Source organism: Magallana gigas, chromosome 5 (genome assembly GCF_963853765.1).
Source record: "Magallana gigas chromosome 5, xbMagGiga1.1, whole genome shotgun sequence".
NCBI lineage: Eukaryota > Metazoa > Mollusca > Bivalvia > Ostreida > Ostreidae > Magallana > Magallana gigas.
The window spans coordinates 17,558,795-17,586,789 of record NC_088857.1 but is presented as its reverse complement, the minus strand read 5'-3'; the positions used below and the strand labels follow the sequence as shown (position 1 = coordinate 17,586,789).

General features: G+C 30.8%; 2 protein-coding genes and 2 long non-coding RNA genes across 5 annotated transcripts; 2 read left to right on the top strand and 2 right to left on the bottom strand.

The window, feature by feature from the left end:
- Positions 1-11: 11 nt before the first annotated feature.
- LOC105336345 (uncharacterized) lies at positions 12-8,726 on the top strand. Of its 2 annotated transcripts, none has more exons than XM_011440605.4 (19): positions 12-297; positions 387-628; positions 2,171-2,254; positions 2,348-2,786; positions 2,901-3,105; positions 3,226-3,319; positions 3,419-3,496; positions 3,580-3,728; positions 3,914-3,957; positions 4,119-4,224; positions 4,470-4,628; positions 5,232-5,379; positions 5,481-5,600; positions 5,723-5,774; positions 5,906-6,055; positions 6,166-6,291; positions 6,398-6,958; positions 7,422-7,532; positions 7,656-8,726. In XM_011440605.4, the coding sequence occupies exons 1-19, from the start codon at positions 222-224 to the stop codon at positions 7,997-7,999; spliced, it is 3,288 nt and encodes a 1,095-aa protein (XP_011438907.3). In that variant the 5' UTR covers positions 12-221; the 3' UTR covers positions 8,000-8,726. The 2 variants fall into 2 exon arrangements, with proteins under 2 accessions (XP_011438907.3, XP_011438906.3); XM_011440604.4 differs by having other exon boundaries at positions 7,419-7,532.
- A 1,220-nt stretch (positions 8,727-9,946) lies between these two features.
- LOC105336344 (uncharacterized) lies at positions 9,947-12,691 on the bottom strand. Its single transcript, XR_002200455.3, has 3 exons — positions 12,412-12,691; positions 10,352-11,146; positions 9,947-10,101 (listed from the first exon to the last, which is right to left on the bottom strand). It is a non-coding gene; the product is annotated as an uncharacterized lncRNA (long non-coding RNA).
- A 4,302-nt stretch (positions 12,692-16,993) lies between these two features.
- LOC105336366 (uncharacterized) lies at positions 16,994-26,311 on the bottom strand. Its single transcript, XM_011440664.4, has 10 exons — positions 26,198-26,311; positions 23,041-23,112; positions 22,786-22,907; positions 22,484-22,608; positions 21,806-22,260; positions 21,652-21,705; positions 20,586-20,724; positions 18,745-18,860; positions 18,276-18,348; positions 16,994-17,947 (listed from the first exon to the last, which is right to left on the bottom strand). Exons 2-10 carry the CDS (start codon positions 23,092-23,094, stop codon positions 17,763-17,765), a joined length of 1,323 nt encoding a protein of 440 aa, XP_011438966.3. The 5' UTR covers positions 23,095-23,112; positions 26,198-26,311; the 3' UTR covers positions 16,994-17,762.
- LOC117690369 (uncharacterized) lies at positions 18,301-20,807 on the top strand. Its single transcript, XR_004602451.2, has 3 exons — positions 18,301-18,373; positions 18,773-18,876; positions 20,657-20,807. It is a non-coding gene; the product is annotated as an uncharacterized lncRNA (long non-coding RNA).
- Positions 26,312-27,995: the final 1,684 nt, after the last annotated feature.

Genomic DNA, 27,995 nt, shown 5'->3' with positions numbered 1-27,995 from the left:
TTACCTTCAATGTTAAACGCACAGCTCAAGAGAAATAATGCTATCCTTTAAAATTTCTAAATTATAAATCAAGGATTTCAAGTTAACTTTTTACGTACAAAAGGAATTCGCCAGACGGTGATATATCGCAAGGAAACTTTATTTTAAAAATATTTTTTAAGGTTTAATTCGTAATATAAAGCAGACATCAACGAGAAAACCACGTTATTTACGGATTCACAATGCTGTGTTTACACCTGTTTCCAAAATGTGTTATACTTTTATCGTGCTTCGTAATTGGACAAGTAACATCAGATGGTAAGTAAATTTAATTGTGCACCATGAAATAAAATTCGAATTTCTGATATCAAAATTTGCTAATATTTTGTGATTGTTCTTTTTTTCAGAATTAACTGATCCGACAGACATTGTTATAATAGAGGAGTTAGAATCTGAAACAGAAATCCAAAAACCCGGAGAAATGCCATCAGCTCTTGGATTCAATGTTCGACTGGTACACGGAACCTCACCAATCCACCTCAAATTAAAGAAAAATGATATAGGATATGAACAACAACAAGTCGCTTCTATACGGGTAGACGAGGAGGGAGATTTGTATCTACATAAAGAAAATTTACCCACGATTAAGGTAAAAAATACTGATTTTTTTTTCTAGTTATGTAACCAAACTGTGTCATAGAGAGTTTTTGGGCGTGATATGTCAGATGTGATTTATGTTAATTAGACTTATCATTCACTAGCTTTAGCTTTTGATTTACTATATTTCCTTTGTTCATTTTTTAAGCAATGGTTATAAAGAAGTTATTTTGCCCACAATAGATATACTTTTGTCACTGATTAATGTAGGGTGTGTTTCAGTGCAATTCTATTCTAATTTTTTTTTTACAACAGACATGAATAAAAAGCCATATTAAGACAGTTCACGTTTTAATGCATACCAACCACGAAAATACACCCCAAAACCATAACTTGCACTGTAGCGATAGCAAAAGAAACGCATTTTGCGAATATGTTTACTGTCAAAGAAGTCGTAACAATGGTCTATTTTAAGTTCTGAATGAGCATAACTAATTGCAAATAAAGCTTCGTGTGGATTGTTTAGATATAAAATTTCATTAAAGCCAGTAATATAAAATAATTAAAACTGTGCTCATTAGAATTATCAATAAATTAAAACCGCGGTATGTCTTCAAATATCTAACACCACCGTCCCCTATTTGAAACTCTTAACATTTCCTTTTCAACAGCTTGACATAAATTAGATCGAAAGTATACACACTAATAAAACAACCCTTGTCACTAAATATTTTGCCCTGAAGATGATTAATTGCAATGTCGCACTGGAGCTTGCATTAAGAAACTTTTGTTTGAAAAACCGACCACAATTTCGTTTTCTTTCCTTTGTAACCAGGTTATGCTGTTGATGTTGGTTTTTGAATGAAAACCACGAATCAATCAATGTGTAGATTTTATGCATAATTCAAACTTGATAACCCACGTTTAATTATTTCAAAGATTTATAATTAAAGTTGACCTATTGACATTTATTCGATTTTTCGTTTGTCCTTGTAGTTTGTCCTCTGTCTTTAAATGGGGAAACAACCGTTTTCTTCGTAAAAAATACATCCTGACTGATAAAAAATGCTAACAACGACCAATCTTTACAAGAGATATAGCATTTTTATGCAACTCGTTTAATCTCATAAGCAGTTGTCTGGGATTTTTTTTTTAATTTTGAAGTCTCTTTACTGCAACAGTCAACAGATATTTTTTAAACCCACTCATTTTTTTTCTTTATCCCCCCCCCCCCAAAAGTAAACGCTCGAAGTACAAAAAACATTTGTTACAGAATTGCAAAACTGTATTAATTAACATTATGGTTGTCTAGGAATATTTCTTTCACCAAAACATAGGCTGCTCTATATTTAAAAAAATATCTCTTTTAAAAACCAACTTCGAAATTTTATGACTCCAAAAATGCAAATTAAAATGTCACAAAATCCTTTGCATACTGTACCTAACATTTAATTTAGTGTGTGAATGCGAGCGGAAACAAACATCTTCAGAATTAAGCATTGCAATTTCAAATATATACGGTATTCAAGACATAAAAAGATAAGTTTTGATTTGTAATTTAAAACAATTGAGGTTTAAATCATTATTTCAACAGAATGTAGCCCTCTACCAGGATAATGAAACGCAAGCCGTTTTTACTGTCACCTGTGACGAGGAGACTGATGGACAGTGCGTTCTGGTAAGAGATATGAATACATTACCAAGCAGAATAAATATGTATACTTAGTAGTACATGAAGTTTAGTTTTGTAAATTGTTGCAATGTACTTCAGCTTGGAAGCTTAAACGTCAATGGCGAAGAGTTTGACATACATCCCATGGCTAAAAATCCGGGATTCAGAAGGAGGAAGAGGTATGCAAGGCGCTATGGAGATCCACAGAAGAAGCGTAACAATGTAATGGATAGATATAAAGGCTCACAAAATCAGCATTTCTTTCAAAACTCGTTTGCCAATACCAACAGAAAGAATGGAGTATATTACAATCCGCATGCTACAAACTCAGTGAGGGAAAAAATGCATAAATTTGATTTTCACACAACCAACCCGATGAATATGGAGCTAGAACAGCAGATGTTGGAATATCCAGGAGAACAGACTTTAGATAACGCTCAACATGTTCCGTCTCTGACCCCTGCACCAAAACGAAGGTTATACGCTGCATTTAAAAAAGATCCCAAACAACGCATCAAAAGCGACTGTGTTGGAAAAAGTAAGCTTACTTTTATATAACCATGGTATTTTTGGAAATGATCTAAAGTTACACATAAAATTGAAATGTAGTTAGTATAATGCATCTATATTTTTGTTATTACATTTTTACTAGACGATGCATTAAAAGACATCACACCACAAGTATTGGCCCGACGTGAAAAACAAAGAGAAGTTGTGTTCCAGCACGGTGCAAGTGGACAACAGCCACAACATAATCGGAATGTGCCCAGAGAATTCACGAAGAGACAGAATTCCGGAGCAGCCCAGGACTATTATGTTACTTTAGTGGTTGTGGTTGACTACAGTATCTATATGAGGTAAGAACTAGTGGTTCTATTATCATTTTGTAGCTTACTCTCTGAAGATGATCCTTCTTCTTCTTCTTATTGTCCATTGTGCACAGTTGTTAATCAAATTTCACGTTTTGGTATCGGTAGGTTTTACAATGCCAGTACTGAGAGAGATGTCAGAGCTCGAGACCAAGACGCCAAGTCTAAGATACGGATGTACTTTGCTCACATTGTTAACGGGGTATGAAGAATACACTTTTGTAATGTTATATATGCATTTACTTTCATGCACTCAAAATAACCAATTTCGAGTTTTGAACGAATCGATGATTTGTTGTAGATTGATTTACGCTATGCCAACATCAGAGAACACGATTTTGCAATCAACGTTGCTGTCACGGAATACGTTATCGCCGATGTACGTAACCATTTAAATTTTCGTTTGAATGATACACATATAGATTAAATAGAATATTATTGAGATTTTTATCCTTCTTTCAGCATCCAAATTTTTCTCCATGGACCAACACATATGTCAATCCGGAAATGAAATATGTCGGAGTTTGGGACGCTCTGAACAAATTGGTTGATTGGAGAGATACGATGATTAAACATTTACCTCCTCATGACCATCTCATGTTGTTCACAGGGTAAGCAAGCATATTAAGACTAAATATTTAAATTGAATTAGTTTTAGATTTATATGATTACTTAAATAAATTGAGAGGAGAAAAACTGTATATATCTTTTACTCATAGTTCTTGCATTAAATTATAAGAGTCGTGCATTTGACACTTACTTTGCATGTATTTAAGCTTTTAATTTTTCTTTTTAGGGAAAACCTATATGAAACGCGATCTGATGACCCATCTGTGACAGGTAATGTATTTAATGCATTTTTTTCTAATGTTACGAACAAAGAATGCACAACACAGTTTATCTTTGTAATTTGTAGTTTGTTATATATTCTAGTTCAAAGTGATTTTAAAAAAGAAAAACGTAAACTTGTATGCTCATTTTTTAAAATTTCTCCTTTTTAGGATACGCCCATGTTCGCACCGTTTGTACGAAAAAGAGTGCATCAATCAACGAAGACCTTGGTGGATTTGGAGGAATAATTACTGCAACACACGAGTTGGCACATAGGTATTAAAAATCTCGTATATATAAAACGATAAAACCAACAACCAATTTCGTTTAAATTTTTATTAAATATTCCAAAAGTTTTTTGAATTATGTGTTCTATTCTGAAAACCAGTTTAAAATCTTTGGTATTGAAAATCACAATTTATTCATTAAAAGAGTGATAGAGTGATAGATTGATCGATCATACTGTCAATATGTGGTTAAGTCATTGGACTGACACAATGATTTTCCTTGTTCTTGAACAGCTTGGGTGCCAATCATGATGGAGAGTCGAACTTTTGTCTGCCGACAGATCAATACATTATGACAGCAATGGGAGGCGATACCAATCAAGCCAACAAACTTAATCCTTGGAAGTTCTCAGACTGTTCCGTGGCATATTTTAGAGATTATATTGAAGAACTGTACGTATCCCTCGTTTCGGAGTTTATCAATCAACGATCATTACTTTGCTGGCATAGTCTTCCTTTAATAATGGTCTTTTGAAGCCCTCAGAGTGAACAGTTCCATTTTTCTACAAAGATCACTGAATCTTTATCAAAACATTAAAGAAATAAAAGCCTTCAGAAGAACTTTCAATCATTTTGGTTAAAATCAATTTTAATGTTGAAAGGAAATGACTCACATCTTAGGGCAATATATATAGACTTTCATTAAAATATGACAATAATATATCACACTGTCACCTAGGTAAAATTATCAATCGCATTTCAGCACAAAGGTCAACGTACACACATACATTATAAACCACGAAAAGAGGGAGGGGGTCTCCATGGATGATAGATAGATCATGAAATACAAGCTTGACACTCTATGAATAATTCTGCATCCTAAATATTGCGTATTTGGGGATTTCTCATAATAATTTCCATTCTGATTTCTTTCTACCAAATGCATTTTAAAAACTTTCAAATACTAAAAAAGGAATGTGCCTGATGATTATATAATATATATACAATAAAAAATTTGTAATGATGAAATAAAAATCTACATTCTTATTTTCACAGGAACAAAAATAAAGAGAACTGTATGACTGATAGACCTATGGACATTGATCCAAACTTTCACGAGGTCATCAAAGAAATGCCAGGTCAAATATTAGGTCCTAACGAACAATGTAAAGAAAAGCTGGGATCTGGGTCCTTTTACGGCTGGGTAGGTATTTCATGCTAAAACATTAACTATTTATTCAACAATTTCCACTTAAAATGTAAAAAGGCACTTTTAAAGGCATACTATGATTGTGTTCATTGTAGAATGGTGGTCTGGGCCGTTATCAAGATATTTGTACAAACATGGCTTGCAAAAACCCAAAGAAAAGAGAGAGTTTTCATTTATACAACGCAGCAAGAGGAACGTCCTGTGGAAATAAAAAAGTATGATTATGTTTTCTACAATTTTACTCATTTTGATTTACCTTTTATCAAATTCTGTATCTAGTACATTGTAGCTATACAATGATCAACCTTTTTTAACCTTTTTTACTTATATTTTTCAGTGGTGTATAAATGGAGAGTGTGTTTTTGACAGAAACGCCCCCGAGAAAAATGGTTAGTATATTTAATAAAATTTGCTGAAAATTGACATTTGATAAAAAAATGTTTTTTGTTTATCAGGTGTATTCGTAAAAATAAAAGATAAAGTTTCGTAGCTCTTACATTTTTGTTTAACCATTTTTTAGATAACTGTGTCCATGGTGACTCTATGAAGCCGTTTCCAAATAACGGAACTTGCGCTGAACTTGTTGCTAATCGACCCTCCAGATGTTACAACAGAGAGTATAGGGAGTTCTGTTGTGGAAGCTGCAATGCCAAATTTACTGGGAAAAAAGGTAAAAAAAAACCAATAAAAATATATTCAAAACTTTTTTATTCATAGAGTCAAGAAATTAAATTTAGAAATTCAATTCAATAAACATCAAAGTTGATGTATAAATTTCAGGCTGTGAGTATGGTGATAAAGTGGCATCTTGTGTTTTGGTCAAGTCCCGACCATATTTGTGTTATGATACAAAGAACAGTCAGCTTTGTTGCGTCGGATGTGCATCACAACATACTGGTATCAAAGGTACGGTTATTGTTTACAAAACGATATGATATCTGTTTTCTTGTTCTTGAAATGCATGCGTTAAATAGGAATTTCTATTATGCGTCCTTGTTTCTATTATGTGTAGGTTGTGAATATGGCGACAGAAAAACTGGCTGTAAAAAAGACCAATGTCACACAAGAGATCACCAGTTAAACTGTTGTAAAACTTGTGGAATACAAAGTCAGATCTCGCAGACGTCGTCAACGGCATCTGTAAGGCCAACAATTTCAGTATCGAACCAAAACAGCCATCCTTCTTCATTGACAACCAGAAGACAATCAGCTGGCCCAACAGACATGAAACCAATTCAGAATGTCAACAAACATTCAATTCTTCCTACCACGACACACATGATCCCATTCTCATCCACCAGATTTAGTCTTAAGATTGGAGGTAATAGACAAGAGGGCACACCGACCCAAAACAAAGTACAAGAGCTTCCGGCTTGGCAACAAAAAACTACACCAGTTGATGAATTAATTCCTGATCCATTTGCACCAGGGTATTGTGTAAAAAAGAATGCACATTACCGACCGGACGTTCCGTGTGAATTCTTGGCAAAATGGTTATCTTTATGTACTGAGACAAGATTCAAAAATGCATGTTGCCAAACGTGTAACATTGATCGCACCAGGAGAGTGAAACGTAAGGCTCTTCTCTAAGTATTTATGACATTTTTCTGATTGTGTTTCTGTTTATATTTTGAAAGTGATAAATAAAAGTTGTACATATTTAAGTACTGACAATTAGAAGCAAACTACGTCTATACCGATTTTAAATTTCGAAGAGAGTATCTAACTTAAGTGGAATCATATTAGCAATTGATTAACTCTAAGCGAAAAATATCATTAAATCATTAAATGAACTTTTAAATCTTCAAAAGCAACATTATTGATAACTTACAGTAATGATAATAAATGAAATTAACGGACCCTTCATTTAAAGCATTATGCCAAAGAAGTGATTAAGCAAAACTTAACTCTACAATTAAAAAAAGTTGTGTTCGCGCCATCTGTTTCTCAAAATAAATTTGCATACATTAAATATCTTAATTGTGTTGAACTTAATAAGCAATTATTTACTTATACCTTTATGTTTTTTAAAGAAGGTTGTGTGGATAATGAATTCTGCAGTGCACGAACGGGGGCAGACTGTTATAAAAAAGAAACGCGAGACAACTGCTGTGCTACCTGCAGCAAATTTGAAACTGGTTTTATGTGTAAGTATTTACATCCTCTTTCACTTACCTATTTTCACTGGTTATGTGTTCTCATCTCTTTGTTGACTTCCTTCTATCTTTATTGATAATTTTGATGTATATTTTTTATCTATTTATTTTCAGTGTGTCCATATGGAGACAAAGATGCAAGATGTGGTCTTATGATGCGACTTAATAAGAAATTTTATTGCGAAAACTATGGATCTACTTGTTGTGAATCTTGCTTTAAAACAGACCGTAGACCAGAAGTGACTACTCCATTTCCTTTATTCATCAGTGCAAGAAGACCAAATACTGCTGCTGCCAATAGAGTCAGAAGTCAGACTCAAACTCAGTCAGAGCCAAGAGTTGCGGCCTCTAGAAGTTCTACCTCAACTGCAAATAATTATGAAAAGGTTCGAGAAAACCTTAAACGATTCGTAACCTTTATAAACCAAATTTTCTCTAGAAGCAAAAGTGTAGGTTGAGAAAAATCACAACAAAACTCAATATTTTAAAGAAGGTTTATTTAGCTTTTTATCCAACATTCTACTGTTTCTCAAGTTGGACCAATTCTTTGGGAGAGCAAATGTGTAACTTTCAGTTTCAAAAAATACTTTTAAGAAGTGCTTCATTCAAGCAGTGGAGGATGTCCGGAAAGTCATTTGCTGATAACTATAATGTTAAAGCGGAAAAAAGACTTGCCAGTGTGACAAAAGTTTTATTTAAAGAGTCTTTGATTTCCAACCCTCAAAGAAGGCTGAAAGAGTGTATTTGGTCATCATCTTTACTCCATAGTCCCAAACAAACACTGACGCGCATATTTGGTCATTTTTACATCGTCTTACACCTGTCTCGTCATGTTTTTTAACACCTAACTTCTATCTCATGAGTATACGTTTCTTTTTTAAACAATTATAAAACAATGTTTAGATACTTGTTATGAACAAAGTATTTACACAGTTTAAACACTAACATAAATTGTAACGTTATGATTTATATAAGGTCATTTTAGGAACATCATATGATATATTTTTTTGAATTCTCCTAAGGGCATGTTTTATGGCCAACTCATTATTATTTATTAGTATTTCAGTTGCTTTCGTTTTGTTTTTGTTGACTTGTTTTGATTTTTATTTGATCGTATGTTTTATTTATTGAATTATCATATTTTTTTGTTTTGTATCTGTTTAAATTAACATAATAAAAAATTAAAATGCACATGTCTGTCTGTTTAATATTTCTTATTTGACACACAAAGGGAATTGTGTTTTGTTAAAAGATGGCACGATTGAGTTTGATAAGCAAGTCACGTTCTTTGTGGCATAATATTTTAAACTGTATTTCATTGGACACGATTTCACCATTCTGGATTCCTCAGGTGTAGTTAACGTATATAAATCCTAATTAGAATTTCCATTAGTTTTTCGTATGAAATTATGTTATCAATCACAAGTAAATCTCGAATATCCATACATTTTGAATTCACAGAAAACCAATCAAATTTATTGATTTACATTGGAAGAAATTTGTATAATATCACATTGTTAAGTGAATTAATTATGATTTTAAACAAACATATGATGGTGAAAGTTACTGATATCATTTCAAAACTTTTTGTGTAGTTTAGAATTATACATTATAAGTTTTAGCTACAGTGATCTGAAATATTATTATAATGAAATTAAAAAATCATAAAATACATTATAAATAAAATGATTTAATTTGGCATGCCATCTCATTAAATCGTTCAACATTTGCAAGCTGGGTCTTCAGGAATAACATTACAATTGGCAGTAAAACATTTTCTTTTGTAAAGATGCAGATAACAAAGTCTGGCTTTGCATAGTTTAACCACAGATTGTAATCAAAATAATTATGATTACTCTATAGCTCTTATAATAGTATCTTTGACCTCTTTAACAGAATGTATATCTAAAATAATGCACATATATATTTTATTATGTTATTTATGAAACTATATATATGCAAAACAGCCCAAAATAACCTTGCATATTAATCATTTACTGTGCATGTCTATCGGTTCCCTGTCTACAAAACTTTCTAAATTTTATTTTTTTTTCAAAAAATACATTTGTTTATTTTATTAAATTTCTTTGGTCAATATGTTAGTACAGTATTGAGATACTGTCTCAAAAGCATGGCATACAAGTATACATTAAGTTTTTCTTTGCATACCACAAAGACAAATATGCCTCGAAATGCTTTTGATTTGCATCAACTATGATCCTTAGTATGTACAAAAATCCACTCAACTTGTGAAATTTGTATTTTGTAAACAAAGATTCCGGGGTTCAAAATCTTTCTTTTGATATCATTGTTTAGATGTTAATATAATCTCTTCGTAGATATCCCTCAGATATATCAATTAGATATCAGTAGGATATCAGTTGAACAAAATGTGAAACTCAAACTCAGATTCTTTGATCTTTATAATGTCCAACTCATTTTGTTTAACCATACTCTGATAAAACCGATAGAAACCTCTTTGCAAGCTGGACTTTGTCTTGCTGTCCCCCATCATCAATCTTTGTGAAAAGATATCTATATTCTGTTGTTAGAAAAGGTTCTGAAAGAAATAATCTTCATGATTGTTTCGACACAATTGTACGATAAAAGGTAGACAAAATGTTGTAAACGTATAGTTATATAAAACTTCCAAGCATAGTAGTTATTGATACATTGCATAAAAAGTTTAATCAGGTTTTTACAGATGTCGTTTTGTTTCACAATTTAGAGTAACAATATGCATATTGCGACATCGTATACAAGGAAATGCAATAACTTATGACAAATGACTGCAGAAAGAAAAATCTTACATTAATTCGGTCTGTCTCACTGGCTGCGGCTTTTTACGACAATATCTTCTTCTTCAAGTAGAAATAATTTATTGCTTCATACATTTTACAGTTTGTATAAAATTTAAAAAATGAAATAACAATATTTATGCAAATTCAACTATCTGTCATGCTCAAAAAAAGGGGAGGAGATTCATGCATTGTTGTGAGAAATAAAGCCATTTTGTTTCAGTACAACAAGATAGACTGCCGAATTGTTTATGATTTGGTGAAACACTAGTCACTTCTTTACTGAAAAATGGATTTTTGAATGATTTCCACAAATATTATTTTCATTAAAAATGGCGGCAAATAAGCGTATTGCATACTACAGAAATATTTATTTTTCGAGCGATGAGCAGAATGCCATGTTTACGTAATGGATCTGAAGATCTCGATTTCTTCTTGAACTAATATGTTTCCGACACAAACATAAAAGACGACTTCCATTACTATTTTTCTATAAGCACGACCTTAATGGAAACTATAATAACACTTGTCACATCAAGATTCACGTCCACGTCCATGACTACAAAAAATGATAGTGCAATCTACATAACCTAATTCCAATTAATACGGGGAAACAAACAAATACGATAAGTTTAGAAATCTTCCGTATACCATTAAAATGGTTTATATTATAAAATTATGTAATCCACAGATCTATACAGTATACATGTTCTCGTCGCCCATATTCATTGAACACTGTCTTCAGTAATCAGGCTCTTCTGATCTATATATCCAAAAGTACACGTATGACAAATCGTAGAAAGACATCTATCGGGATAAAAATAAAAACACATGTAATTAAAATAATAAAACATATCTGTCTTGCTGGTAATAGCATACTGAATGTTTTTCAAAATATACAGATGTCTTATCGAGTGTGTTTAGTTTCCTTTAAAAAAGAAATATGCTGTTGAGAAAAATTTATAAAGCTTAGCAGGTTGAGTCTCATTGCCTTATATATACTATTACATGTAAAATCACATCTTTTCGAAATAAAATTAGGCACAAACTGTCAAACTAGCAAAATATATAGACCACGAACTTTTACTTTGGTACTTGTATACATCAATCTGCATTTCATGGAGGTAATTAAAGCAGTTGTGATATGAATTCCAAATCCATTTAATACTAACCTCTGTCTAAATAATAATAACTTTAAGAGAGGAAAGAAATGAATTCTTACGTTCATTAAAATGCACTGCTTTAATAAGATATTTTGCAGGGTCACTACAGTATTTCCCCGAAAGTTCCCTTCAAATCATTGCGAGGGGCAAAATATATCCCGAATTCTGTTTTATATTTGGAGCATTTTCGCCCGTGACAGGGGAATGATTTTTAAGAGATAAAAACACATGTGTAAGACGCCTGGTAGTCCGATGATTGTTATAAAACGAAGTGTTTTTTTTTTAATTTTGATGCGCGTTGTTTTCAGTGAGAGTGAAAAGACCCGGTCTTGATTTTTGAGCACATGTGTACCAAACACACTCAAAACTTTCTTGTCTTGCTAGATTACCCTGTGTGTTTTTTTTTTTATTTCTAAAATGTATATCAATTGTTTTTAAGGATGTCAGGAGACATATCTTCAAAAGTTCGTTTTGATATTATAATCTGTAAGATGATAATTGATAAGAATTTATTGCAAATTTTAATTCTGTAGTGACACCTGGATTGAAAATTTTCGAAAGAGATAAATTTTGTTAAAATATCGTAGCTTTCAAAGCTACGAAATCGATTCGTTTAATCAAATAGAACTAATATATACTGTTCAAAATATTACATATAACCTTATCCCAGTAGATTGAATATTTAGATATTTTCGTTAATTTCATGAAATGTTCTTATGAGTCAACAATATTAAATACATGTATTATAAAAATTCGTTTAAACAGATAGCATTGCACAAATACATTACATGTATTGTTGTGAAAGATTCGATTATTTTGATCAAGGAAAGTTGATCGAATTTATAGAAAATAAAGTGAACATTTGTATAAGGCAAGAAAAAATAAAAACTCATAAAAAATTAAACTTACTTAATCCATCTCCTTCCTTATCCCCAACCTAGTGTTTTCTTGGGAAAATGCACGATGCAAATGTCCATCAGAACAGGCAATTTACTACTGCCTTAATAGAAATGTAAATTTTACGCTCAAATATATTTTTCTGCCGTATCCATGTCATTTAAATCAGACAGATGTCGGCAACAATTTGTAGCCAGAAAATATACACGATCACGCTGTGAATAATTCATCACGCCTTTCTTCCGTCTCAAAGCTGCGGCATGAGGTATTTATTTTAAGCACGGCAAGGGTTCTGGAACGTTGTCTAATAAGCCCCGGTTAACGTATTTATTGTTATTTTTAAATTTTGCACCAGGCTGTGCAATTAAAACTTTACGAATAAGCCCGTAAATTATAAATGCATTTGCAAATTTTATGATCATTTGCATTGCGCTCGCAAAATTTATAATGTTATTTCATTTTGGAAATAAATAGAATTCTTCTTGAATGACACATAATAGGAGTTTACCATTTTTAAAAACAGGATACTTTGATTTCATTCAGTCATGTTTATATTTATCAATATCAATAACTTTTTTATCATTTGAGAAAAATGTGTACATGTATGTTTTTATATATTGTGTATTACAAAAAACCCAAACCAGTCACGTTCGTAAATTAAAATTTGAGGCAAAGATTAATTGTATTAAAAGTCGTGCAACAAAACACATGACTTCGGGGGAAAATAATTTTTTTTTTATAAAAACGACAACGACCTTTTTCATTTTAATCATGTTCACTATAATGCAAATGATGGGATGAAATCAAAATGAGAAGACCTTATTTTCTTGAATGAGTTCAAAAGCACTCTAAGTTTGAAATCTACAAACGCAACAAATTATGTTTGACACAGAGTTAGTCAGATTATGCACATAATCAAACCACTAAAAGAAAGTCTTGAATTACAGTGTTCCTGTTTGAATTTTTTAGAATGGTTTCTTTTTCTTGTTGGTTTTGCCTTTTCCTATCTAAATAGAGACCTTTCAAACTTAGATGCTCTCAAATAGATTGCTGTAGACTTAACAATAAATCTTGCGTTTGTCATATCATGTTCTAGTATGATTTCTTTTAAACAAAAAGATTTTAACTTAACTGCCCTTCGATTCTTGATGTCTCTTCTATTGACACTATGTAGAATTTCCCATTTTTTGACCAAGTGCAGTTTTTAATTAAAAGAATGCTTTTTGGTTTTGTCAAGAGGAACCTCTATTAATTAAATGAAGAAAATAGAAAACATCGCACAGTTGGCTTGCAAAGTTACTGTGGAATCATCAGATTTCGCGGTGGCTCAATTTTCGAGGAATTCGTGGGTACCTCTAATCCATGAATTAACGTCCTCCACGAATTAATAAATAAGGGTTTTAAAGTCACATTTCCTTTTGTAGGTATAAAATAATACATGAAATTACGTCCCCACGAACATGTAACATTTAATCAATCTACGAAAATTGACCCCAACGAATTTTAATGATTGCACATTATCAATGTCATCCGTCAGTGTGACTTAAATTCTGATTGATTGTTTTTTTTCAAATACACCAATTTGTTAATTTTCAAGTTGCATATACTTTTATAATAAAAGTGCTTACTTTTATAGTATTAGTGCTAACATAAATATAAAAACAAATGTTTTTCTAGCAAATATTACGAGTCAAAATAACAAAAACAACAACACATTTTAGACGATTTTATGAGGTTGATGAGTGCAGGCAAAATTTTTAACGATCCTTTTATACATGTTAAGTTTTTGATGTTTAAATGTTAAGTTATCAACAACAAACATAACAAATTATTAAGTGATTCTCCAATGGGCAAGACTTTAGGTTCAATTTCAACAAACATGAGAGAAATCTTGATATTGTGAGATCAAGATCTTAAATTTTAGGTCAAAGTTTCAAATATATCACATGAGCAGAGCTTAAAAAAAGCTGCTATCTAATATCCATATTGTCAGCAGCGCTTCGTGTGAAGATAAATCATTTCTTTTTTGCTCTGTAACTCAAAGCAAACAGTGCCTATTTTAATTTACGATAAAAACACAATGTGTAAAAAAAAGTCGAGAAGGTTTTGAATTCCATCCAAAAAAATGGTTGTTTAAGCTTTCTTGGAAAAGGGGAAAAGAAGATTGAATGAGTGGGCATGATCTATTCATTTAATCAATGCATAGACTATTTAACTATTTTAGATTACTAGTAATTTATTGACATACATATAAATACCGCGCCAAAGAGTCAGTCGTGATTTCTATTTCAGTTTATTATTTTTATCAAAAAATTCACCTATGATCTGTTCCATTTCTACTTATACTACTACAGCCCATAAGTTTAATTTATTGTCTGTAATAGATTTGGCTTTTGGTATGATAAGACGATTCATTTAACTTTTGTTTTGTTTCTTTGCCTTACCTTCTTTACGCTCTTGTTTTTTCTCATCTGCGCTTTGCTAATCTTATTCTGGTCATCAGAATTCGTAGCAAAAGGGTTATCTAGCACAATATTCAAATATCGCTGCTTTTCATTCTGCCTCTGAAGAATCATCAAGCTTTATAAACGCTTGCTTTGTTGAACTCTCTACGTTCTGATATATGGTTTGTAAAGCGCTATTTTCTTCGTTTTTCCCAACTGCATTTTTTATATATACTTTTCTTATACTTTGGGAACAACCCTTGTATAATATACTGATTCTTAGACAGAATTTTTAAATTCATTTTTTTATTTTTTGATTATTTGTTTTAGAAAATTAAGTGAAGCAAACAAATTTTACTTAATCCTACGCTGAAGTGATATCGATTAAACGGAAAAGATTGCCTTGTCCGTGTAAACGAATACGCATTTAAAGTATTCAAGTATATCCAGAGGGAATTATTAATTTACAATGGTATAAAAAATATTTGCACTAAATATATACGAAACAGAATATAATTCATATCTTTCTTTCTTAATATATACCTACAATATTTTTTCAAGTTTAAGTTGTTAGAAAGACTATTGTTTTCAATTAAGAATTTGCACATTTGCAACTTGTTAATAGCAATAGGTCTGAATTCTCACCAAATTTATAAACCGCTGATACGAAAGTCCAGAAGTACAGTTGTTTCGAAAATGTAACTGCATTTTTAATATTCAATCGTTCACTGTGTTTTATCCGTGTCAACTCATGTAATTTACTGTAAGTAACAATTCGAACTCTTTCCCGTTAAGCGTTTAATTAAATATATTTACATTCTACTGTGTTTTTCCATTAAATTCCGTGATGTTTAAATGCCTCTAAATGCAACACCTATTCACTGCGTATGAATTTACGAGTAATTTACATAAGTAGTTCTCAAACAGTGATTCCTATGTTATCTGTTAAAAATGCATTGCATGAATGTTGTCAAAACACCATGTTTTATAATTATTCAACAAAAAAGTTGACTTTATTGTAAAAAAAAACATTTCAAGAGTTATTTATCATGGATTATATTTTCATGCTCGTCGATCACATCTCAACAGTCTATGTGAAAACCAGTTTGAACCGGTTTTGCAAAACAGCTGTTCTTGCTGTTACTTACTCACTCCCTCCGTGATCTGCACTTTATATCGATTTATTTAAGTAAACAATTGATTTCTTCAGTAAGGGAATGTAAATATAAGCATTAAATGATTTATTTTTGACGTCGTCGTGTCAATAACTGCCGTCATGTGAGCAAGCAAATTATCATAACGCGCTAACGCGCGTTATTCAATTTGTCTGCTCACCTGACGGCAGTTATTGACACGACGACGTCAAAAATAAATCATTCAATGCTATAAAAACTATCTAATACATAACTTTGTCAGGTCACGGATTGAATAAACAAGTATGACGAAAACCAATAAATCGCCATGGACTGATCATGACCGTCCTTAGTAAAGCAGATGCAGATCTTTAAATAATTAAATTGACTGATAATAGCTTAATAGATGATTCAACAGTCCGTTCGTGATGACATGTTTACAGACCTTTTTATTAATAACAAGGTAATTACAAAAGACGGTACAAATTTTATTGTTGTGGTATTAATAATAGAGGCACCAAATAGTACATGATTCACCAACACCCAACCCATTGTCCCACAAGCCATTCAAATATCCACGTGTTAAACGTTCGTTTAATTATAAAAAAGTGAATAGCAAACAATTTTGATTTGATAAATAATTTTGTTTAATATCTAATAAACAAAAAATAATATTGATAAAACTGTATATAAAGTTTACATTATAGACAAGTGTTCAAATACAAATTCTAAACAATATACATTTTACCTACAAACAAGATTGATCTGAATTCTTATATGTGAATCAGGTGGATCCCAGAAAGCGTATTTTTTCTGAAATGTCTTAGTAATCTACCTCTCTAGATATAGCACTAAACTAAATATAGTCCTCTACATACTTGTATATATATATATATATATATATATATATATATATATATATATATATATATATATATATATATATATATATATATATATATATCTCAGAAAAATGATTGTTACTAGCTCCAACAAAAAGCTAGAATGTAAGGGGTTAAGTATTTTTTCCTTGGAATTTTTACATAAAAAAAACTTTTCATATATTGAATTGATAATTGAAAAATGTTTTGAAGAAATAAAATTATAATGTTTCTTCGCCAAAAATAAGGTGTTTGAACGAGAGTTGATTGTTCTTTTCAAAAATCGAAGTATTGTTTTTTAGCTTTGCTTGATATATATCTAACATCACTGATAGGTTGTCTTTCAATTATAGCTAGAATACTTCAAAATATGGTTATCATTGGAAGTCAGCACACTCAATGCATATCCAAAGCCAAAATGTTGTTCATAACAGAATAACTGCTGAATACTAGTAATAATTATATTGAACGTCAAATATAGGTTTAAATTACAACCACATTCCTTGACATAACGATTTTTTTTATTATAAAAGTAAAGTTACTTGGGCATAATATTTAATAACCATTCCACCGTCTACATGTACTTACATGTTTTACATTTTAAGTAAATTTTATGTAATGTAGTATTACATTATTTACATTTATGATTTGCATATATTGAATAACGTCGACAAATTCTTTTCAGATAAAGTGAAGCTTTGCTTGGCAAAACATTTATTAAACATTGGATTGAATAAGGAAGACATACAAATCAATATAAAGTTTTTTAAAATATACTTTTCGTACCGAAGGCAAGATATATGACGTTTTAATAAAATCACTGGGAAGCCTCGATGTTGTTTTTTATAGTAATGGTTTTCGCTGCCTTAAAAGGGAGATAACTCTTACTGCCAAAGTAAGTTATCTTAAATTGAGTCTTGATGTTCTCGATAACACGTGTTGTTATCTACATCAACATAAACGATCTCCGCATTAGAGTTGTGACTTGTCTGTCGATGAAATCCCAATGAAGTTAAGTGGAAGCCAGATGGAAATGACGTTGATGAAGATTTTTTAACTGCTTTCTTTTTTCTTGGTGTTTGACGGGAAGCTGTAAATAGAATTCACTTTTTCCATTGCATATCTTTATATACAAATATGTAACTGTGATTTAAACAATAATTCATGTGATTTACATTAAAGATTGTATTGCCATGATATTACAATAAACATTTTTAAGAATAAGTAAAATATATCTTTTTTTATAAAGTTTTAATGATCAAGTAGTCATACGAAAACCACATGCATCCTGAACATAACCAATGAATTAAATTTTATAATTTCATATATATTAAACAATCATATTACTAAAATTTATTTGTAATGTTCTATTACAACTAAATTATTTACAAAGGATTTTTATTATTCGTGTCATTTACCTATTATATCATCAAGTTCTGTTTCAGGTACCCCTGCAAGGGAGGCTCGACTTTTCAGTGCTTCAATGGTAGCCTAGCCAATCAATGGGATACAAGATGTAATAAAGTTTTCGGTACAATTTACAAAAAAAAAAAAAAAAAATTACCAAATTATGTAATAAACCCAACCCCTCACCTTCCCCCATTAAATAATTGCACGTTAACACTGTATAATTTTTTTTCTTTATTCAAAAGATGAGATGTTTAATCTTTCATTGCTACGACTGCTCTTCTTCATATTATAAAATTTTGGTCAATTAATATAGATTGCAAGACAGTGTAAAAAATATTGAATTATGCTAGTTAAAAATGATACTAAAACTTAATATTGAATTTCAATCATTTCTGCATGAACGTATGAGTAAGAACAGTGGAATCAACTGTAATTACAATATTATTAATGCAATTAATTTACAGATTATAAAAGTACCTGTAGTGATTTGTTTTCATTTTTACAGGATTTTAGATCGTGTGCCACTTGTTTTTTCTGTTTGTACAACAGTTTCATCCTGAAGTGTTCATGATCAATAACTGCAACCACCAGACCTAAGGATAAAATGAGGTAACACAATTATCATTGATTACCAAGGGAAGCTCTATAATTTATTTATAGTTCTCTTTCGTCATCTCATCGTGTCTGCTGCATTGGCTGAAAGATATTTAAATATGTCTGCCTGATTTTTCACACATCCTGCTTTATACAAAACGATTATTAGATAATACTTGAGTGATTGATAGCTATTGACGTCAAAATACAAATATGTTGATATTTTACATAGTATTTGGGCGACAAGAAAAGCAAGTATACTTCCTGTTTAAAGGGATTTCTAAATAACAAAAGGCTTATTATAGACTGTAGCTTTTTAAAACATTTTTTATTTCACAATGAAACTTTTTTTCATAAGGACTAACGCCATAGTTACATGTATATCATTTCAAATAGACAATGTGTTGTTTTAAAGTAAAGCTCAATGATTTTAAAATTGTCAATGTGTTCATTCATTTTTCCTGTTTGATTAAGTTTGCTTCTTTTAAATATGTACCATTCAATGTATCATTCAAATACACGAAGCTCTCGACCCGAAAAAGTTACAGTAATGTCAATTGATGTCTTTTATGAATCGTTTTGACAGTTTAATCCACTTCACTCCTCACAAGGTGTTTTCCTCCAAATGAATATTACATAACAACCATTTCGCATTTATTCCCGAATGGGTACAGTACATAGAAAAAGCTATAAATCGTTTATTCATATTAGATAACTTTTCATCAAGAAGAAAGTTCATTACAAGACATAGAAACTTCATTACGATATCTACCGAGGAAAGATAAATTACAAATCATGTGCATGTCTGATGAATGTAAGAGACATTTCCGATCGATTTCTTCAAAGATGTGCTCTTAGGCTCATTTCGTCCCACTAACTTTATCTAAATGCTTCCTTGTTGACTTTTTTCGAAATATTTATATGTATAATAGCTAATAGTATTAAGGATCTTTTTTTTACAATTTATTTTGAAAGTTTGCATATATTATTCTTCCTTTTTAAATGTTTTGAATGGTTCACTATTATGTTTGAATTCATCTGATGATTCATAAGCAATATACTGTGCAACCAATTTTTTAGTAAACTAAAGCCGTGTTAGTTAGACGTAAGTTGCAGATTAAAAAGTAACATATTCAAAATAATAAGATATTGCTTGTCTAAGAAATAGTTAGGTAATCTTCAAACTACGCTTTCATAAAGATTTAACTTAGCAAATCGTATGATTTGTAAACAAAATTCAAAATTGGTACAATTTTTACATAACAAATGTGAGCTCAGTATTTAGCTTGTAATATGACATATTAGGTAAAGTTACATCAAATAAATTTATCTTACACAATTTGCTATTTAAAAACAGGATTTTATTTGTCGAAAAAAATGGCCAGGTAAGACATATTAACACTTTCTACTTGTTGGTGAAAAAATTTCTCTTTATAGACTTTCATCAACTCAAAATTCAGTTTTGGTTTTATATAATTCTTGCCCGATACACAGTGCCCTTTCAGTTCGAAATAAATTATATAATTAGACCAAATTTTGGAGAGAGAGAGAGAGAGAGAGAGAGAGAGAAACAAAGCAACAAGCAGATTAGGAACAATGTACATCCAATCTCATAGAAAAAAGAACTGTTGATAAATTTATTTTCAATACACAATGCAAAGAAAATATCAATTCATGTGGGGTTTTTTTGGTTAAAAAAAAAGAATAAAAGTATTTGCACTTACTATTAACGACTCGAATTACTCTCCATGGAACCAGGAAAGCTAAAATCACCACAAACTTCTGTATCTTGTAGGCGCTTAATCCTTTGATGAAAACTAGATCTACTATAAAGGAGGCCACGACTACGAGACCGTCAAAGACCTTGATTTAAGAAATAACACTTTCAAAATTATATCTATCTTTAAAGTATAAAATGATGAAATAGTTTAAAAACTCAGCCAAAGAAACAGTAAGCTTGTCAATATAGAACACACCTTTTTGTAATTTATGGAAAAGACTTACTGGGTTTTTTGTGTGTGTAAATAAATTAGAATTTGTAAATTTTGAATTACCAAGAATTCGACCGTTTATCAATAATTTTGTTTAAAGGGACATGGTCACGATTTTGGTCAAATTCATATTTCTGTTTTTATTATTTACAATGCTTAAGGAATACATTTCTAATGATCAAATGAAATTTGAGCATTAGTCGTTAAGTTATAAGCAAAATACAGAGCTTATATTTCCTTGTTATATAAGGCTCTTGTCCTGTTTTTATTTACATACATGTAGGTTCAATATACCAGTGAACTATCTTTTTCGAGCTGATTTGTTATCTCCTTATTTATTTTAAGCATAACAGTTTTTAAAGTTTAACACATTTATTTTTTGTCTAAAATTAGAATTATCACTTCAGAATTCAAAATGTAAATAAATGCTTTGTTTATATAGCAAATAATTGTAAGCTCTGTAGCTCGCTCATAACTCAACGAATGACTCTCAAATTTTGACTATTAAAAATGCAAACTTTCTACCTCATGAGGGTTTAGGGTGATTTTTGTCAAATACACGAAAATAATTCATCGCGAATTATTGATTGCACGGTGATGAATGTTTGTCAAACGTGAGATAAACAAAAATAAATCATTTTTATGGTTATTGATCTTTGGGTTTTTTTATACATCATTTTTATGACATTGATGTTTGTAATGTTTATCAGTAATTTACATAAGAATTCTGTCATCATCAATGTCGAAAAATATTTTCTTTAATAATACATTTCTTGTTTAAAACTTGAGAGAAATGTACCTCTAATTTCTTTTCAAAATATTCCTCTCCGCTACAAAGCAATTTCAGTACATTCTAAAAAAAAAGAGAAACATTTATCAAATGAAGTATAAGTCCAAGTAAATTACTAATGGAAGAAAAGTTGTAAAATATAAAAATCAATAGCATTGGTTACCTCGACTACTAATATGGCTAATATTGAAACGCTGCAGTAGTGGAATTTGTGGGCAAGGACTACTTCGATGGAATTAGATCTATCGGCATCGTGAACAACGGTGTTACTTTTATTACCAACGTTCCAAAAATATGAGCTGGTATTTTGTGTCGAAACCACCGATAAACTTTTGTTTAAAATGTCAGGTTGCTCCAGTTTACTCCTATAAGACCGTTTATTTAAGTTTTGTAGGGACTGGCTACTTGTTTCATTTTCCTTAAATTGTACAGTTGATACAAATTCTGGGGCACCATAAGCAACCGATGTTTCCGGTGAAAAATGCACATGTGATAACATTATCCTTGAGTGCAATAGATTTATATCCGTTTCATACAAATCGTGCAAGTCCTGTGGATAAGCGTTTTTCATTGTGTTGACAAAATACACATTGGCTAGTTCCTCTTGATCCAGCACCCCTATAGAGACGAAAAATATACTTCTCTGAAACGTTCCGTTTAAATCATATATATATGATTTCCATAAATTTATTATCTTTGGACACATTTTTTCTTTTAATAATTTTCTAGAAAGTGATCAAAACTAAGAAATAAGTTCAGAAATTTTTTAGTTATAATAAATGAAGCGGTTACTGAAGATTTGTCCATTAGCCTTAAACGAACATTTGGGACTATTTCTTACCTTTTAGGTAATATATGTCCAAAATTAGTTCTCCGAGGACTAAGACACAGTCGATGATATTCAACACTACAACACACAGTAACACTTGTTTTGTGTGCATCATCTTGTGACCCCAAAACCGAGACCTTCAAAATGGTAAATCAATATTTTTTTAACCCAAAATGGTAATTTTTTTTAGACAAAGGGAAGTGGCAAGATTACACAATTAATTAAGTAGGTATGTTAATTTTGCAAAACAGAGCACTATAATTTTTTAGGAAAATATTTTTTACCAAAATCATCAGTATAAAAGGGCACCTGACCTGCCGAGACAATTTGAAGGTGGCTTTCTATTTTCCTTTGCGATTTCTTCCTCCAAGCTCTTTTCTGTTTTATCCAAGACAGCATGTGCTCTTGCAAGAGCCAGGGAACCTGCTGCTAAAGCCTTGAATAAGCACAATGAAATACCAATAAAATTTCAGCATACAAGATAACAATTCGAATATACATATGGAATATTTTTCGGAAGTATCAAAGAATGACCGATTATTGAACGATAATTGTTAAGTATACAGTACCTTTAAACCCGTGAATCCCTGATTTTGTCTTCTTTTCTGAGATAGGATACCCATGTTGACTTATTCGATGTTCTTCATTAAAGAAAAAACCCATGTGATTAATTCATATATTATTCATTCACAAATATAGCAGATATTTGATTACCATCACCACGTGATCGCAATAAACACTTATTTGAAGAGTAGACAGAGCAGAGAAATTAGCGCCAAATTTTGATCAATCGACATTTCTGCTTTATTGCAAATATAAGAAAGGATTTCCTGCATTTTACAAAGCGTGTTACCTTCCCCTCAATCATAGAGAATACTACTTTACAATAATGCAGACGGCAACAGACTTACAGAAATATAGACGATGATCTATTTCCACAGAAGAAAATTTATCGGCGCTGATGATGAACGTTTTTGATAGCTTGTTAAACGCGGCTCATGAGATTTGAAAAGGAGAAATGAGATTATCTGTGGTAACACTATTATTACATTATCTTCGTCCTCTGGATTCTCTGTAGTTTATATGCTCAGAGAAACACAATGAACAAGGGTGAAAAGGACACTATGTACAATGTCCATATAAACTGCCGTCATACGTGACTTATTTTTGAAATGTAGTTTACAAAAATTAAAATTTTATCAGCATAAAATAATTGAAGGTTACAATATTTTTGGTCTAATATACGAATATTAAATCATGCTGAGAACAACGGACGGATGGGATCTACCGTTCTTTCAAGCTTAATAAAGTACTATGTTCATTCCATTTTATGTATGTTCGAATCCAACGAGAAAGTTGTACCTGAATATAAATTACTATCTACAATTAGCATTATATATAACGGTAAACTTGAAATTATATTTGCTTCGGGTGGTCTTCAAATTACCACAATAAATAACTTTTTGAAACAATTATTAGACGTTATTATAAGACAAAAAAATCTGAATGATCTAGATTTTAAGATATAAATATTTTCTACAGCTTTATACAAATAACCGGTATGATCTAAAAATGGCTACGATCATTTATGCATCCTTTTGAAAAATATTCAGTGAAAGACCATGATCAGTTCTAATATGATGACTAAATAAATAAATACATTTAAGTTTTTGTTATCTTGGCAAAACAATTCTTATTTACAATATTACATCTGCGCAGTTTTGTAATTTCTCCTCACAAAAAAAGTAGATGACCTCAATTTGATGCCCCAGTAGTGCTCTGATGTCACTGGTTGACATTGATTAACGTGTGAAACATAAAAAGTCTAATTTTAAACTTATTCCAGCACAGATAACAAATCATAAAATTTAACACAAAATGACTTGTGGAACAGTAATTTGAATATGTACATATACATGTTATATCTGTTTATATGGGGAAAACATTATATAAGTCACGTCATAATAATAACTATGGATACTAGAGTATACCTCATATGCTAACGATGCTAACGCTATTTAGAAGCAGAAATGTACAAGTAATTGCTTAATATTTAAATAAATATAAATGAATGCAATTTTGCCTTCATGAAAGAATTTGCTGCGAAAATATTTCTCAGATTCTTTTCTCAAAACGAACATACAACGCAACACAAAAACTTCTAGCAGTCGCACTTTTTAACTATGCAAACTAATTTTTGCAAAAATGTTATATAATGCTTGAAACAAAAACCAAACAATCCATTATATTATTTAGCAAAAAACTTCTTTTTTTTAATACTTCATCCTTAAAACAGGTTTGTTTACTATTGCAACCAAAATACCGACTATTTGTATGGAAATGGATATGTCTGCAATGAACAACGTCATTGATCTATGACACATACTTTTTCTACATTAAAGATAGACACGTAAATAAGTTATTACATTAATGTTGCTAAAGATAACGAGCATTTTAAATACACGCCACACTCACTTAATTATTATTCTTAGCATATTAATAAATGATAGTTTTATAAGGGACTATTTGGGAAACATTGCATTAATAAGCAACATCAAGATATAGGCGAACTTTGAATTCGTTGATTACAATATTTTTATTATCATTTTTATCTTATCCAAGAGCACTGAAATTCCACTGAAATATTAAATGTATTTACATATAAAACCCAATCAAAAAAGGTCAAAGATCGTCTTTCTATACATGTAATAGTCATTGTATAACACACCTATATTACAATGTAATCATATACCCTTTCCTTTTTTCAGTTATAAAAATGTAACTTAGGATAACTGAACAGAGAAAAATATAAAAACAAAAGCAATTGACTAGCTTATAATACTACTTTCAATTTAATTAATAATATGAAAATAACAGATAACAGGAAAAAATGAAACAGTAACTAAATAAGTCAACTTGAAGGTGAAAAACAAATTTGAAGGTCAATAAATATCACGTTACACAAGACTTTTGCTACTCGTTGTATGTTGTTTTCTATCGGAGTCTCCCACACTATAGATGTTTTCATGAGAAACATGAAACACCAGTCTTCCTTCTAACAGTCCACTATTGTTCAATGATCGATAAGAACAGACTGTATCGTTTCTGGAAATTACATCAATAATTCTTTTTCATCTTCTGCTTTGGTCATAAGTGTGTACGACCTCAATTAAACTTTCTGACTTTAAAGTCTTTTTACTCACATATTAAACTATTTTACGACACTGGCAGATGATGAAACAAAGGCAAACATATTTTGACGTTTAAATGGAATAGAATTTTGTCGTTTACATGTATGCAACTAATTTTTGTAATCCTTACATGTCAGCTTGCAGTAGCTGTTTGTTTCAATAAACCATGACCAATTATAAGAAAGAAACAATTAGAAATGGAACTTGAAATACGCATAACTTCTCTTCGAGTCGTAAAAAATAATAAAAATAAACACAAAAAATAAACAAATAAACTAACTTTGATAGAAACACAACTCATTAAATGGTAACCAAATTGTATATTACCTGCAATGTAATACAATTAAGAATTCGATACCTGCAAAAATCGTTCTTTCATCCAATACTATTCATGTATTACACAAAGGTTGTGTTTATAAAAAATTAGATGGGATTAGAGTAAGTTAATTTGTTTATTTACGAATTAACATTTTATTTGCAACAAAAAACAAAACAATGGATTACGACAAACAATTTTGAAATATAAAACTCGTACCTGATTTTCAAGTGAAATATCCATACGAAGGGAGGAAAAGGGTGTCTGTAAAGATGAGCTCAAGTGTTTGGCGTATTAAATATTTAAATCGACCATAAAACTGTGTGTACATAACTTCATTACATATTTATTATCTTGGAACTCTTCGTGGAGGTGAGAAAATAATTATTATAAACCATCAGCCAGATTTATAAATTATGAGAACACACACACTTGATTTATGTTATGCGCATGCAAAACAGCAATTTAAGGATCCTTTCTACACTGCACCGTAGAGTACATAGTCTAGTGTATTTAATTTGTTCTAGTGATCCGCCCTTTTTTAGAAACAAAATAAAGCACAAGCTACAGAAAATGATCACTTTTGTAAGTAAATAAAATGGATGTATTCGAAACATTATTTTGAATACAGACTAAGAAAAACAATCTCATATATTTCCGACTAATGAGTTAACATGATACGATTGCTATCTACATAATATCCCAAACTCTTATCTGCTATTGACCCATTTCTTTTAAAAAAATCATTTGGGGGAGGGGTAGAAAACGAATCTAGATGCTCACTTTTTTCTCAAAGTAGAAATTCTTTTTACCGTTCATAAATGCCTTTATACGCTATTTTAATTGATATATTTACATTTTCAACCCCTTTGCCTGTGTTAACACTACGTATTAATGTGTACTATACAGTCCAATAAATTAAAATGACGTATAATTAGGGCGCAAGCGGGGTTTGCTTTTTTATATTTACATTTTCGGGCTTTATTGGATTTGATTAAATTTTTCACCTCTTTACTCATAGAATGATTCCTTATACCTTAAATCATAACTGTATTTCTACCATTCATAAAATCTTATTTCTTTATAGCCTAATGTATATTCGTCAGACAAAAGTATACAAACGTAATAATAGGCTAAAACGAAAAAGTTGCATCAAACAAGTTTACCTTTGACACACAATTAAAACTTATTTGACAGTTATGGCTAAAATGCCAACTAACTTTACACATGCAGATTTAGTTTTTGCCAATATGCTACATTACTTCGACATCAACAAAATGCTTTGACCAGGGAGACAAACAAAAGTTGGTATTAACACTGTGCCGAACATTTAGGCCATTTTGCCCTTATGTTCAAATTCCTTTTGAATTTTATGAAATACAATGGTTTATCCAAAAAGAAATGTAGCAATATGCATAGCGCTTTTTATGGGCGTTGCACTTTAGAAATTGATTAATATATCAAAACTTTGTACAATCTTAATTTCAATTGAACAGATATCTTTTTTAAAATAAAGTTTTATAACATAATAAAAATGATACATGCATAATTGCACGAAACGTAATACAAATGTGACATCACCGCGTCATAAACGTACGTCTTCTTTGACGTTTTTATTTAAAAGTAAACTACACAGTTGAATTTTAGAACACCTAACTATACAGTTTGTTGAAACAGGTTTACTGGACTTTGCATAAATTATTTAAAAGATTTAAGTGATATTGTGGTTCTAGTCATCACTTAAACTGGTCCATAATTTTTACATATAAAAATGTTTGAAGTAATCAAGCAGACAGATTGAATCAAAATATTCACGTGTTATTCTTCTGTTATATATTACTAACAGCTTATTAAATGGTATTGATTATCAGCGGTTGAAGAGGAATGCCCAACAATACTGTGGTTTTGACGAAATTGGTTGCTGTAATCTTATTTATTTCAGGATACGAAAACATTGATATCGTTTTAAAAAAAGTATTTTTTATCAGAATTTTGATAAAGATCTTAATAAAGACTT

Excerpts from the sequence above, each read along its gene's own strand:
- LOC105336366 (XM_011440664.4), bottom strand. The coding sequence starts at position 23,094 with ATGGGTATCCTATCTCAGAAAAGAAGACAAAATCAGGGATTCACGGGT. Across the intron at positions 22,908-23,040 it reads AGGGATTCACGGGTTTAAAG|GCTTTAGCAGCAGGTTCCCT; the intron begins GTACTGTATACT and ends TGCTTATTCAAG. Across the intron at positions 18,861-20,585 it reads AGTAATTCGAGTCGTTAATA|GTCTGGTGGTTGCAGTTATT; the intron begins GTAAGTGCAAAT and ends TTTTATCCTTAG.
- LOC105336345 (XM_011440604.4), top strand. The coding sequence starts at position 222 with ATGCTGTGTTTACACCTGTTTCCAAAATGTGTTATACTTTTATCGTGC. Across the intron at positions 629-2,170 it reads AAAATTTACCCACGATTAAG|AATGTAGCCCTCTACCAGGA; the intron begins GTAAAAAATACT and ends TTATTTCAACAG. Across the intron at positions 2,787-2,900 it reads AAGCGACTGTGTTGGAAAAA|ACGATGCATTAAAAGACATC; the intron begins GTAAGCTTACTT and ends CATTTTTACTAG.